Genomic DNA, 14580 nt, shown 5'->3' with positions numbered 1-14580 from the left:
TATTGAGTCCATACACGTCCTGCTCCCTTCCTCTCTATCTTGTCACTCTGGCTGTGGTCCACAACGCCATCCCCTCTCACCGGGTTACTGCAGCAGCCTTCTAAACAGTCTTCTTACCTCCAGTCCTTCTCCACTGTAATAATCCTGCAGATGATGAATTCTTTCATTTAAGAATAAACACTGAAAATACACCATCTCTCTGAAACACAAATCTGACCATGTCACTTCCCTACTTAAAAGCCTTCAATGACTGCCCATTATCTACAAGTAAAGTCCAAATTCCTAACCATGGAACTGAAGGCCTGTCAGGCCCTAGAGCTGGTGCCATTCCATCCTCACCTTCCACTGGCCCTATACATCCAAACCCAAGCTCCTTCCTCCTCCAATACCCAACATGCAGTCTTATGTTCCCTTTCTGTGTCCTGCCCCTGAAGCCTTCATCACTGGTACAGCTCCAACTCAGCTCTGAGTTATACCCAAATCTCTGTCCTCAGCCTTCAACTCTTTACAGTTTCAGTTGTCTGCAGGGAATTTCCACTCTAGCTGGACAAGCCCTAAAATGAACCCAACATCTTCCTCTCCAAGGCTTGTGACTTCCTTATTTCTGTGTTTCTCCTGATCAAACAGATTTTAAAACTAAAAGTAATCTTTATATTTCACCCTTACCCTAATCCCATTCCTTGACATGTCAATCAACCAAGCAACCAAATTCTGTCGAGACTCCCTTTGTTAAATCTCTCTAGGATGTCTTTTTCATTTCGTGGCCACTGCCAGGATCAGAAAGATCCAGGACCCACGCATCCTTCACCCTTCTCTCCAGTCCGCAAGGAGGAGGCAACCTGTTTTCATCATGTGTGTCCCTGTGCCCTTCTATCAGACCCCTAAACCGATGCTCCTTGCCGACTGGTCACAACCCACACTCCTCAGTGTGACATTCAGGGTACTCCTCTGAGGGGAGGATGAGAAGAATTCAAGGGCAGGACTAAAAAGAGACACATTATGGTGAAGGAGATGTCTCTGGAGAAGTTCTTACCAAAGGGTCTGCACTTTTTCTTAGAACAGAAGAGTCATTCACTAAACCTCAAGGTAGGGATGGGACTGAGAAATTAGAAAGAGTTTAGAAGTTCTAGAACAGCGGGGTTGTGAGGCTGTGGAAAAGTACACAGATAGCTTGTATGGCACTGTAGTGTTCTAAAACTACAGAGTGATTTAAATTGAGTGTTTGGTTTTAAATTACATTTCATAACACATACACATATATTTATCATGTATATTCCTTTGTATATACCTAATGGCAATTTTAAAGTTTTAAGTCTTTTTATAATAAAAGAGAGTTCCTCGACTAGTCACTAGGAGCTCAATAGGGAGTCAGTGAAAAAGTCACTGGCAATCAGTGTTGTATTTACCATGCAAGATAGGTATATTGCTTGAGATGGGAAAACAAGTTCAGGGAGGTGAAGTGGACTGCCTATGGCAACAGCCAGAAAGTGCTAGATCTGAAACTTGAATCCACATATGTTTGACTCCAAAGCTTGTCTCAGGGCAATACTAGAGTGAATTGCATAGTTTAAGTATAATCTTAATTGTCAAAATGAACACATGTTGGTATGAAAAAGATGCCAGGGTTTCAATGTCCAGTATCCACCATACAAATGGCATTAAGGAGCCATGTTTCTTTGAGGACCTCCCTCTCTTCTCTCTTTAGCAAAAGCTCAGTCTCTTTATTTTCAGCTGCTCCTTTCAGACCCACTCCTTCCATCCTTGGCCTCGTCTCTTCTTTAACCTTGTTCACAATGGGGCAGCGGCTCCCTCAGAGCACAGAGGAGAAGAGTAGGGGTGAGTAACCTGTTTGGGAAGGAGAATCCACAAGTGGGCACAGTGTGAGGGGCTTCTTTGGGGAAAGCAGGTGTGGACAGAAGGGTGGGGGAAGCTTTGGGTCAGCAGGCATGATGAGGCTCGGAGCAGGCAACGCCCCAGTCAGAGGACTTGGCTGGGAAGAGTAGACACCGTCAGTGTTCACTGCAGGATTCCAAGGCCCCACAAAGCTGAACAGTTTTGTAATGGAATTCCATTTATTAGTAGCAGGGCCCCTAATAGCTGGGTGACTCAGACCACAGGGCCTGAGCTGCATCCCCCAAGCCACTAATGAATAGTTTATTCAGGTATCCCATCTACTTCCAGCAAATGCAATATACCCAAACTCATACTTCTAAGACACAAGGGACACTTAGTCACATTACTAAAGGATTCTTTCCAAAATTTCTTTAACTAGATGGTTCTTCTAGCATCTTTCCAGTTGGGTCCAATGGATAGAAATCCCATTAACACCCTCTACACTGTGGCAGGAGGGAAGCAACAGGGAATAAAGAAACAACCAGGAACCAGGAGCCGGAAGGCCTGGTCTTTAGGCCTGTCTGATCTCTCGAGACCCATCCTTTACCTATAAAGTGCTTGGGAGCCATCCTTTTCCTATAAAGTAAGGACTAATTCGGGACCACCTCCAAGCACTCCGACTTTGCAGTCCTGGTCTACTCCACCCAATCCTACAACGCAAGATAGACCTGGGTGTGAGCAGGCTGCTGGTTCTCTCGCTCTGCTGCAGACAGGGGGAGGGCCAGAAGGCCTGTCAGCCTCAGGCACCCAGAGGGGCTCCCTCTGTCCTGGAACTATGTTCTGCATTCTCCCCATTTCCATCTAATCTCCAGCCACATCCACTGCTTCAACCATATCCTCCCTCTGCTCTGAGTTTTCTAAGGCTTCATCTCTCTTGAATTTATAGAAATTGTTTTAATTTCTCCTAGATTGGCTTCCATGCTCCATTAAGCTCATATCTTCAACCATCTCCTCTTTTCCCCATCATACTTCCTCTTCCTCCCCCAAGCTTTTACCCAAGAAGTCACATGATCTTGGTCAAGGAAACCTTCCCAGAATGGTTGATCCCAGGGCTGCCACATACAGTTGTATAGTTTGTGGACTGCACAAAGGTACCCCTGAGAGGGCAAGCTGAGGGCTGAACTGCATTCACCTGGCCAGTCCTTGCACCCTGGCTCAGAGCTGTGTCTACTGGAGGGATTCCTCTTTTTTTGTTGTTTTGTTTTGTTTTAAAGTATAGTTTTATTTTTTTCTTCATACAAATTTGTATTGTTAGGTTTTTTTTTTACAATAAACCTGTAATTCATTTAGAACAAAATAATTTACAAAAAGATAACAATACAGGAAGTTAAGGGAATAGTGTCATAAACTCACCATTACACTGCATAAAGTATGGTTTTAAATTTCCAAGCATAGAATTTTTATTGTATCTTTGTGTTAATGATGGGGTTCCTCTTTTTATTTGTTTTTTTTTTTTATGCCCCAAAGTATCACTTGCCCTCCAAGCTTCATGCCATAAGGAATACATCTGCCCAGAAAAGGCAACTTTTTCCATTTTGTACCAAGGTTCTTTATAGCCCAGCACTGGGGCCCCAGCTGTGCCCCTCCCGGCCTCAACATTCTCCAGTTCCAAACCTGGTCTCCCACCATAATTCTACTGACATAGTCTTTTAGAGTCCCTATAAAGTTGCTTTCTTTATCTTGTAATACCTGAAAGCTGGGATCTTGCCTACTTTTCTGTATCTTGGTACCTAAGAAAACTCTTTTCCCTCACTCTGTTCAAGCTCAATGATAAACAAGGAAAGGAGGTTAGATCCAGGTAAAGTCCAGGACCTGAAGGAGCAGCAAAGAAACGGAGAGGGTGGCGGTTCCCTTGCTTGTTAGCGAGGTTAGGCTCAGGGCAGCCTGGATTGAGGCAGGGGGCTGGCTGCTCCCCCTGCTGGGGGCCCTGCCCACCCTGTGATTTCCCCCTCCAGGAAATGGGGCCAGTTCTATGTAAATGCTTCTTGCCTGGGAGTTTGGTTTCTTCTCTCCGAGCTCCTGGCACAGTGGCACCAACGTGAGCAGCCACTTGGCAGGACAGAGAAGGGCAGGCCAGCAGTCCCAAGGCTCAGGTGACAGGGCCAGGCCCAGGAGACAGGGATGTTGACCGGGCTTTAACAGCCCTCCTGATGCCAATCTCAGGCTGAAAACTCAGTTTTTTCCACTTGGAACAAGAAACATGGGCAAGAGGACTGGGGAGAGGAGGGCAGCGTACCAGGAGTGCCCCCTGCAGGTCTCACTGGGTGAGGCCAGATCAAAGGAAGGCAACACAGGGTGGGTGGGGATTACAGGAGATGCGGGGACCAGCACGTTGATGTCAGGAGGAGAAGATAGAGCTGATGTTTTCTGAGTGCTTACAGTGTAGTAGGCATTGCCTCATGTAACCTTTATGACAACCCCCAAGAGATGAGTAATATGGTTATTCTCATTTGTTACGTGAATGAACTGTTTAGAGAGGTTAAGGAGCTTGCTCAAAGTCACCCAGCTAGTGGTGGACTGAGTTGAGATTTGAACCCAGATCACTGCCTCCAGAGATTATATTACTTGATACCACATTTTCCACCTTGCCAGCTCATGCCAGGAACTGTTAACCTCCAGTGTTCATTTCCGACCCCTCTAAGCTCATCTTCCTGTTCCAACTTTTGGGAATCTTAAATCTAATTATTCAATATATAAGTAATATATAATCTCTCTATGAGAGATTGTAAAGGAATCTCTGCATTTAATGATTTCCCTGGGGAAATACACATTGAAGTATTTTCATTTCTCCAAATGTTTTTTCTCATTTTTATCAGTGTTTCTATAGCTATTTCTATACAGTTATTAACAACTTATAAGAATATTTCTGTTCTGCTTTTTTAAGTAATGGTGTGCCTACAGCCCCATTTACATATATGAACATAGTAACCGACTATATTGATACGTCACAGATATTACATCACTGAGGCAGTGTGACTTAGTGAAAAGAGCGTGGAGTGGGGTGGTGACACGGATGTGTGGGGATGGCTACTATCTCTGTCATAAGCTGACTGTGATATTTGGTAAATGCCACACTTAAAGTTTCTCACTTTTAGTTTTCTCATCTCTAAGTGGAGAAAATAATACTTATCTCATAGGGCGTGTCTAGTTCATAGCTGATGCTCAGCGAATTAGTGGTAGCATTGATATTATGTGTTTATGAGTCTCTCCCACTGACCCATGAGCTCCCACGGGCAGAGGAGTATTCATGTGTGTAACCACCCCTGCCTAGCACACTGCCTGGCTCCAACACACTTGGGCTCCATCAAAGTTGAATAGTTAGGAAGCCCCGACCTAGGCTTTTTTCTCTGTTGGGCATTCGGGTTGTTTCTTGACTTTCTGCTATTAACAAAATCACTTGAAAGCTCTTCTATTTATATTGCTTCATTGATCTGCACTCCCTGTGAAGAAGGCAGAAAGGAGCTATTTGACCATGTCCACACCCTGGGAAAAAATGGAGCAACTGGGGATAAGGGAGGAGAAGTGGCTCCTATGGGTCACATGGCAAACGAGTGACAAAGATTAGAACCCCTGACCGTGCCTGCTTTCTTGGGTGGATCTCCTTCCTCTCTAGCTTCCTCCTAGAGGTAATGGCCTCTCCCAAAATGGAGGCTGTGATGCTCCCAGAGCGGCACCTGTCCCAGAGGGCCCTTTTGATGGTGATGAGCTGCCAGCTCCCAGGCAGCCCTCTGAATCCTCAGGAAACCAAATGCCTTATTTGCAAATGATCAGGACCTGTATTTTCCCAGGCTAAGGAGCTTCTTAGGAAAGAGCCAGAATGCCAGGGTTTTTTCTTTTTTTCTTTCTTTTCCTGAGGGGGAGAGGAGGCGAGCTCTGAGTTGTCCAGAAGGAGGGACTTTGGCTAAAAATAGCTATAGCATGTGGCTCACCCTCTAGTGGTACCCAGGACTGGAGAGGGGAGGGGGATGCTCCAGAGCTGTCGCCAGACTGGTTGCTGTGGAAACAGGAGAGGAGCAGGGGAGCCTGGGAAGTGGGGATGACACAGATAGCAAGTCCTAGGCAGAGCTGCCGCTACATGTAGGGAAAACAGCAGTGTCTGCAGCTCCCACCCTCCAGGGGGGCTGGGGGGTTGGTGCCAGGAGCATGGACACTACTCCCCAGGGGTCTCTGCTGTCGGCTACTCTCCTCTCCACACACTGTGAGTTGAGCTGGGGGAGGGGTGGGGTTTGGGTTTGGGCCCCTATTTCCAAGACAAGTTAGGATTTGGGAAGAGCTGTTCCTAAGGGAGTTTTCATTAGATTCCCTTCCAAAAAATAAGCCCCTGTGCTGGCCAGAACTCCTTAGAGGAAGAAAGGGAGATCCAGAAAAATGTGGCACTGGGGTCTTCTGGAAAGGGGTCACAGCATGCACAAGAAATAAGGAGTGGGCCGGAGAGACAGGAATCTTTGGAGAGATGTAGAAATCAAGTCCTTGAGGTGGGATGGAGGCAACAATTTCTCACTTTTCCTTCCCCATTGAGAAAATGCTGTCCCCACTCAGGAAGACAGGAGGAGGGATGCAGTCAAAGTAAGGCTCACCTAGATCCCTGGGGCAATGGAGAGCAAGGAAGTTCTGGGGGGCCATGAGACTCTGGGGTCTACTCCCCACCCCTGGGCAGAGATCTAAGCAGGCAGATTGGGAGTCAGATTACCTAAAACTTTGAGAACACTCGGAAGCCTGCCTGGGGCTGAAGCTGGATAAGTGGGACCCAGGTACTTTCTGCATGGCCTGGGGTCTCTGAGCCAGTCAACACCGAGAAATTACTTCTCGAGGACATCTGGGCTGCAGGGAAGGAAAGGGAAGCTCATGTTGGGGGAGAGGAAAACCCAAATCTGCCATTGCATTGGGTTCCTGGCCCCTGTGTTCCCTGACTCCTCCTGGAATAAAACATGGGGAGAGCTCCTGAACTCCAAGCCATCTCTTTTTCATTTCTGTTGTTCTCTGCCCCAACACACACACACACAGCCTCCACGGTCTGGCTGCAGAATATATCCCTCTAGAACTTGAATTCTGGATCATCGGGTTTGGAGTTACATATCTGGGCCCTTTGTGAATCCTGTCGGACTCCTCCTCTGCACCACCCCTCCCAGGCAGCCCAGGTCTCCTAGGAGTAGGGGGCAGAGGACAATTCCCAGGAGGAAGGGATGGCTGGAGAACCCCGCATCCTTATCCCACCTTTCCTGGTATGATCCGCACCTCCTGGGGCCCCTGGGGCCTAAGGAAGGGTTCTGGATCTGTCTCAGGGCAGACCACAGTTCAAAGTTCCTTAGAGGAGAGACTGTGAAGCATGATGGGGTGGGGGGCCTCCCTCGGACTGTGAGCTCTGGGAGCTCTGGGGCATGTGTGGGGAGGGGGCTGTTGTTGGGACAGTCAGTGGGAAGTAGGGGACTGCTGCGGAAGAACCGGAGGCAGGCAGAGGTGACTGCAGGTGCTTAGAGCTTCACTTGATCTGATTTAATGTCTCCGGAGGACTAGAACATTGACTGGACACAAGCCTAACTTGATGAACTTTGTGCTTCCTTTACCGGGCCTTCCGTGCTGGTCTCAGATCCTCCCGGCCCCCTACCCATTTTCAGACTGTCTCCACTGGGGAAAGAACCCAGGGCAAATGGGCTGACACTACAGCAAAGTGATCATGGTTAGTCCTCAGGGAGGAGTTGCAGGGGAGTCTCCTGATGTGGGCCTGTTCAGCCCTTGCCCCCTGGAGATTTTTCACTTACTTTCCACCACTTCCATTCTTCTTCTTTGTTAGCTGGGCCAGAGGAGGGAGACGCAGGAGGGTTTAGAGTAAATGAGGTGCAGGGAGAGAGGAGTGGGAAGGCTTTCTGTGTGCCAGTCTTGGGGTGAACCTCGAAGAGCCCCCGGTTAGACGTCAGGTTGAACTGCACAGACCAGAGATCAGGGGACTGCAGGGACAACAGCGGGGATGGGGATGGGGGCGGCCTGCGGGCAGCAGGGGCTCTAGGCAATGCAGGAAGACGAGCCGCCCGCCTGCGCCTCCGAGGGGCACACCGGCTGCTGATTTCAGCAAACTCCCTTCCCTGCCTGGGGCTCGGTCCGGGCGGCGCGGGAGGGGCTGCGCACCCAAATTAGGGGTGGTCGGACCCAGATCTCTGGTAGTCGCTGCCCTGAATATAACCGTCGCGCTTGCCTAGCGCTCCCAGGTCCCGTGCTCCCAGGTCCCGTGCACCATCCCGTTGGATGCTCCCGACTCCATGAGCTCGGGGGGCAGGCGGCGTGCGAGGGGCGTGGTTCCCGTTCTCCTGCTGCGGGAACTGAGGCCGAGAGCCGCGAAAGGGCCGGCCCGGGTCCCCGCGGGTCGCGCGAGTCGCTGAGCTCAGCCCTTCTCGCTCCCGGCAGGCCCGCCGCCCAGGCGCCCGCGCTGACGCCGCCGCCGCCGCCGCCGCCGCGGCCATGGCCTTGGCGCAGGAGAACGCCGCCTTCTCACCGGGCCCGGAGGAGCCGCCGCGGCGCCGCGGCCGCCAGCGCTACGTGGAGAAGGACGGCCGGTGCAACGTGCAGCAGGGCAACGTGCGCGAGACGTACCGCTACCTGACCGACCTGTTCACCACGCTGGTGGACCTGCAGTGGCGCCTCAGCCTGCTCTTCTTCGTGCTCGCCTACGCGCTCACCTGGCTCTTCTTCGGCGCCATCTGGTGGCTGATCGCCTACGGCCGCGGCGACCTGGAGCACCTGGAGGACACGGCCTGGACGCCGTGCGTCAACAACCTCAACGGCTTCGTGGCCGCCTTCCTCTTCTCCATCGAGACGGAGACCACCATCGGCTACGGGCACCGCGTCATCACCGACCAGTGCCCCGAGGGCATCGTGCTGCTCCTCCTGCAGGCCATCCTGGGCTCCATGGTGAACGCCTTCATGGTGGGCTGCATGTTCGTCAAGATCTCGCAGCCCAACAAGCGCGCCGCCACGCTCGTCTTCTCGTCGCACGCCGTGGTGTCGCTGCGCGACGGGCGCCTCTGCCTCATGTTCCGCGTGGGCGACCTGCGCTCCTCGCACATCGTCGAGGCCTCCATCCGCGCCAAGCTCATCCGCTCGCGCCAGACGCTGGAGGGCGAGTTCATCCCGCTGCACCAGACGGACCTCAGCGTGGGCTTCGACACGGGCGACGACCGCCTCTTCCTCGTCTCGCCGCTTGTCATCAGCCACGAGATCGACGCCGCCAGCCCCTTCTGGGAGGCGTCGCGCCGCGCCCTCGAGAGGGACGACTTCGAGATCGTGGTCATCCTGGAAGGCATGGTGGAAGCCACGGGTGCGGACGGGCCCCGGCCGGGCGGGGAAGGCAGGGGCAAGAAGGGGAGGGTGGATGGAGAGGCTGGAGGGGGTGAGACAGGGGAGACCGAGGTGCAGACGGGACACCTGGGCTGGGAGGGCGCGTGAACAGAGGGACGGGCAGGGAGGCAAGACAACAGCCTTCAGGAATTCTCCCCAGCGGCCCACAGGTCTGTGTTGCTGGGAATAGGGGACAGCAGTAGCAATGGGTGATGCTCAGGGTGTGCCCACTCTGCGTCCTGCAGTTCCAGGGCACTTTGCTTCTCTGAGTGCGTTTGACCTTCACAAGAACCCCATGAAGGTAACTCCATGTTCTTGGCTCATTTCTCAGAGAGGAGGTTGCCCCAAGGAAAGGTTACCTAAGTTGTCCACAGTCATCAGCTAATTAAGGGCCCGTGCCTGGACAGACCTCAGGCAGTGTGCCTTCTGTGGTGAGTGGTCCAGAGTGGGAAGGAGGGGTTGGTTTGGGGTTTTCTCATTGCTGAGAGGCCCCGGCCCTTGGAATTTGGTGCTGAAAACTCGTGGCCTGTTATTGCTAGGCAGGACCTTAGGAAGAGGTTGATGGCTAGGCTCACTTGTGCCTCAGTTTCCCCATCCACCCATCAGATTCGCAGCATCCACTGACAAAGGAAATAGATGGATCTCAGCATTTCCAGCGCCTTCCCAGAAGGAACTGGTAATGCACCTGTGGTGTCAGTACCTCCAGCTTGGGCTACACAGTGAAGGGTTTGGGAGCTATAGGGACCAGTACAGGGACAGGAAATGAGCTTGTCTAGAAGCAGAAGGGTAAGTAGAGAACAAAGGCCCACCAAGGGGCCCTGCGGGTCCTGCCCTGTCCCAGAGCTGGAGCCCTCTGCTGGTATCCCCAAACCCCTCTCCTGCTTCGGGCTGAGCCTCAGTGGCGTTCCCCATTCCTTCTTCACCACCACACCCCGCCAGGCTCCCTCCAGCTCCTGCCCCTTCCCCCATGCTGTTCCCTGTCCTCTTCACATCACCAGCTGTCACTCTTTCGCCAGTACCTGCAGCAGCCCCTCTCCTTACAGAGAAGTCCCTGCCCAGCCCCCTCTCCCTCTGTTCTCCCAGCCCCTCTTTCTCCAGGGTCCCTTTGGCCTTTTCTTCCCTTCCCGCACTGAATACTTCCCATGCCAGCCTTCCCCAAAGGAACGAAGAATACCAATGTCCCCCAGATGTCCCCAGGTGGGGCTTTCAATGCTGAGAGCCTGTCTCTGGTTAGGTAATGTTCAGTCTTCCATCCCCCCTTATTCTCAGGTAGATGTGGGCTTGGGGAGAGACCCCCGGGGTAGAGGAGAATCACTTGCCCTAGTGGGTTTGCCAGCCCAACAGGGAAATCAGGACACAGGCCCAGGGCAAGGAGAACTGGGGAGGTTGGGGTGGAGGACACAGGGGTGGGCATTTGTCTGATTTTTCTAGAGAGATAAAGCCTGAAAGGATGGTAATTTTTTGGGTGAGAGAGTCAGGATTCAAAATGCTTTTGAAAAGCAACTATAATGAACCAAAACACAACAAGATGATATTTAAAAGGAATAAATATAAAATTCTACATTTAGGCTTTAAAAAATCACTTATGTAAGCACAGCATTGAAGAGCTCTGGTGAAAAAAGAAGTGGGGGTTTTAGTTGGCCACAGGCTTACTGTTGTTGCAATGTGATAAAGCTTGCAAAAATGTTTATGTAACATAATCTTGGACCCATTAGCTAAAGCATCACGGCCAGAAGAGAGAGGTGGTAAGCCCTCTCTTTTGCATGGATCAGGCTACAACTGGAGTATTTATCACTCAAAGGGTTTAATTAAAGGGTCGTTCTTGGCCATTCTGGTTTGTGATTCAGAAAGTACAAACTTTGGAAGCCAAGTTGCATGAGGAAGGGTAGAAGGAGCCAGGGGTGTTCAGCCTGAAGAAAAAAGACATGATAGAATCTGAGACTCCTGTTTTCAGATGCTCAAAGGGGTGTGAACCGGCAAGGAAATGAAAGCAAAGGGTGCGAATCCTGGGAGACAGATTTTAGCTTTGTATTCAAAACAACAACCTGTTAGAGCCATCACACAAAGAAGTGGGCTCCTTGTAAGATAGTGAGCTCTCAGTCCTGAGAGGTAATCAAGTACAAGCTAGAGGCCCATTTTTGGGAATGATCAGTGGGAAGCTCTGTATGGAGAAGGAGGCTGGACTAGAAGATCCCTTAGGTCAATTTGAAGGTTAAGTTTCTCTGATTACTGTCTCTAAGGAGAAGAGGGGAGACTGTGGCCTGGGTGGAGATTAAGAGGAGTTGGGGCAAATGCTGAAGAGAAGAAAGAACTGGGCAGGTACAGGGGTTGGAAAGGGAGAGAAAAATGGGCTGGGCCAAAAGGGGTGGGGGCCTTCGGGAGGGGATAGGGGAGCCGGGGCTGGGATTCCCCCCTGATGCACGCGCCTCCCCCCAGGAATGACCTGCCAGGCCCGGAGCTCCTACCTGGTGGACGAGGTGCTGTGGGGCCACCGCTTCACGTCAGTGCTGACCCTGGAAGATGGCTTCTACGAGGTGGACTACGCCAGCTTCCACCAGACCTTCGAGGTGCCCACACCCTCATGCAGCGCCCGGGAGCTGGCTGAGGCTGCTGCCCGACTCGATGCCCATCTCTACTGGTCCATCCCCAGCCGGCTGGATGAGAAGGTGGAGGAGGAGGGGGCGGGGGAGGGGGCGGGAGGTGGGGCCGGAACTGACAAGGAGCAGAATGGCTGCCTGCCACCCTCAGAGAGTGAGTCCAAGGTGTGACCAGTTTCCTCCAGACCCCTGTGGCAGGGCCAGACACAAGTACCTGGTGAGCTAGATGTCAGAGGTGGAGAAGGAGGCAGGCAAGTCCCTAGGAGGGAGCGCGAGCTGGAGAGGCCCCCTGGGGAGCCCAAGTCTAGGATCTAATATGAAAGGGTGGGGTCCTGACTTCGGGAGAATGGAGGGTGGGGATGTGTGAACCTGCCAGCTTGTCTGTGTTTAACCTTCACATCTGTGCACGGGTGGATGGACAGAAGGATGGACTTAACGCGGGTTGGATGGGAAGGCAATAGCAGATCGAGACAGCAGGTAGATAGGGAAATGTACTGACAGAGAGGTGGTCCACTCAGGGCTGCTGCTAAATCATAGAACATTTTTGTGCAAATTCTTAAAAGGCACCCTTTCCGCCAGACTGATGCCACCTGAAACCATGGTGCACAGCTTGGGGAGCAGAGCGTGGGCTGGATTTTAGTCCCATTCACCTCCTCAGCCAGCCTCCCTGTGCATGGTACACCTGTCTCACTGGACACAGTAGCCTGAGCTGACCCAGGGAGAGAGAGCTGGACAGACAGAGGAGGGCAGAGGGGAGAGCGCACTCCCAGCTCCACCTCTGCCATGGTGACAGGCTGAGCAGGAGGTTGAGAGGCTGCAGGGGTGGCACAGGATGTGAATGGCCTTGTCCACTTGTACAGGGAAATAGGCAATCGGGGTTGATGCTGGAGCTGGGACCCTGGAGCAGCACCTAGGAAAGAGCCAGGGACAGCTGTTTTCTGACAGTGGAGTGAGATCTCATAAGTACCACTGTACAGGCAGGAGGGGAAGAGAGGAGTTCTGAGGATGAAGGGCCAGGGAAAGATCCAGAAAGTGGATTCACTACTGCCTGGATACAGGGGACCAGTATGAAAGCACACTTTGTCTTGGGGCCCAGTGAGAAGGAACCATTCAAAGCACACATTGGCTTCACGTTGGGTACAGAGCATTGACCCAGGCACGTGGTCGGTGGGCAGGCAAAGATCTGGTTCCGTCCTCACAGTACAGTGCCTTTGGGAAAATCAGAGAAATATGCCTGGGGCAACTGAACAAGTTATGGTTCAAACAGACCCTAAGCTGTCTCCTGGAGCAGAGGGTGGGAGGGTCTGGGAATCAGAAAGCTAGGGATTGAGTAAGGCCCAGGGAGTGCTTTAAGCCTGCAGTTATAAAACGTGTATGCATTACAGACACCCAGAGGGCTTGTGAAACAAACTGCTGGATCCCACTCCGGAGGGTCTGACTCAACAGGCCTGGGGTAGAGACCAAAAATTTGCGTTTCTCATGAAGTTCCCAGGCCACCCTGATGCTGCTAGCATGGGAACCACACTTTGAGAACCACTGCTTTAAGCGAAGACTTGAGGCTCTATCAGGAGAATGGGGCATATAAACTGAGAAGGAGCTGAGGAGGAGTTGAGGAGAAGCTAAGGATCTTTGAGGGAAGAGACTGAACAATAAAGGTGGAGTATTTTGTGGGAAAGGGGCCACTGCAACCCAGGTTAACGAATTTAGCTTTCAGCCCAGGAATTCACCTGCCAGTGGGAAAGGGGCAGTGACAAGCTAGTGAGGGTGTTCGGGGAAGATGAATAGGCAAGCTGCATGGAAGGAAGCAGCCAGGAGGCCGTGAGGGGATCCTAGGCCTCGGAGGCGAGGTGAGCCAGAGGCCCTCAGAGGGCCCTGTGGGACTTAGAGTCGGGACTCAGTGTGGGAGATGTGAGAGAAGCGGAGTCCAGACATCCGCGGTGTCTGGACTGCTGTCTACCCAGTGGGACAGGAGCCCCTGGAGATGAGTATTCACACGCATGTCCGCCCCCTTCCTGGTGTACCCCCAGTCACCAGGGCGGCCCCCAGGACAGCGAGGGGAGAGCAATGGCAAGGTGAGGCGGGGCAGAGGTGGAGAGGCCCTGAGGCCGGACTCCTGGGAGAAAGGCGTATGGCCAGGTGAGCGTGTCCTGACAGCCCTGGCCCTGGCTACACCCCACTCCTGTCCCTTAATAAAAGTCTGAGCCCCTTGTGGGAAAGCACCCCAGTCTGCTCCATTCCAGGCTGGGAAGCTGGGATCTTATGGATGCTGTGCCACCTGGAAGCAGGGAAGGGAGTCTTGGAGGGAGCCCATGCCAGCTTGGACCCACTCAGAGGATGTCTTTGCCTCAGGTCACAGGGCCACTGGGGTCACCAGTGGTCAGAGATGAAGTCCTGGAATGCTGGCATCGGCTGTTCCCCTTTGAACAAATGTTGGGGTGTGGGATGGGGTCATTTTGGTTTAATTCATGAAACAGGGGAGTCTGGACAGGAGGGAGTGGGCTCCCTACACCCTCACTGCAGTTGAATGGGCAGAGAAACAGAGGCTGGGTGGAAGTTACTGAGACCCTATCACACCTCTCCTCGCCACTCGGCACCACTGTGTATAGTGCAAGGACACAGGAGGCCTGGGTTTCAGTCCTGACACTGTTGGTAATTAGCTGTATGACTCTGGGCGAATCACATCACTTCTCTGGGCCTCAGTTTCCCCATCTGTAAAAATAACACTTAGCTAACTAGTAATGCTCAATAAATGTTTAAATGA

At 52.2% G+C, this 14580-nt stretch overlaps 1 protein-coding gene across 1 annotated transcript; it reads left to right on the top strand.

Annotated features, from left to right (window-relative positions):
- The first annotated feature begins 5889 nt into the window (after positions 1-5889).
- Positions 5890-13752, top strand: KCNJ9 (potassium inwardly rectifying channel subfamily J member 9). Its single transcript, XM_036922717.2, has 3 exons — positions 5890-6091; positions 8293-9202; positions 11659-13752. The coding sequence occupies exons 2-3, from the start codon at positions 8347-8349 to the stop codon at positions 11988-11990; spliced, it is 1188 nt and encodes a 395-aa protein (XP_036778612.1). The 5' UTR covers positions 5890-6091; positions 8293-8346; the 3' UTR covers positions 11991-13752.
- The last annotated feature ends 828 nt before the right edge of the window (positions 13753-14580 follow it).

This window comes from Manis pentadactyla, chromosome 19 (genome assembly GCF_030020395.1).
Source record: "Manis pentadactyla isolate mManPen7 chromosome 19, mManPen7.hap1, whole genome shotgun sequence".
NCBI lineage: Eukaryota > Metazoa > Chordata > Mammalia > Pholidota > Manidae > Manis > Manis pentadactyla.
Note: the sequence above shows the minus strand (reverse complement) of the source record. Positions and strands in the feature narration are given on the sequence as shown.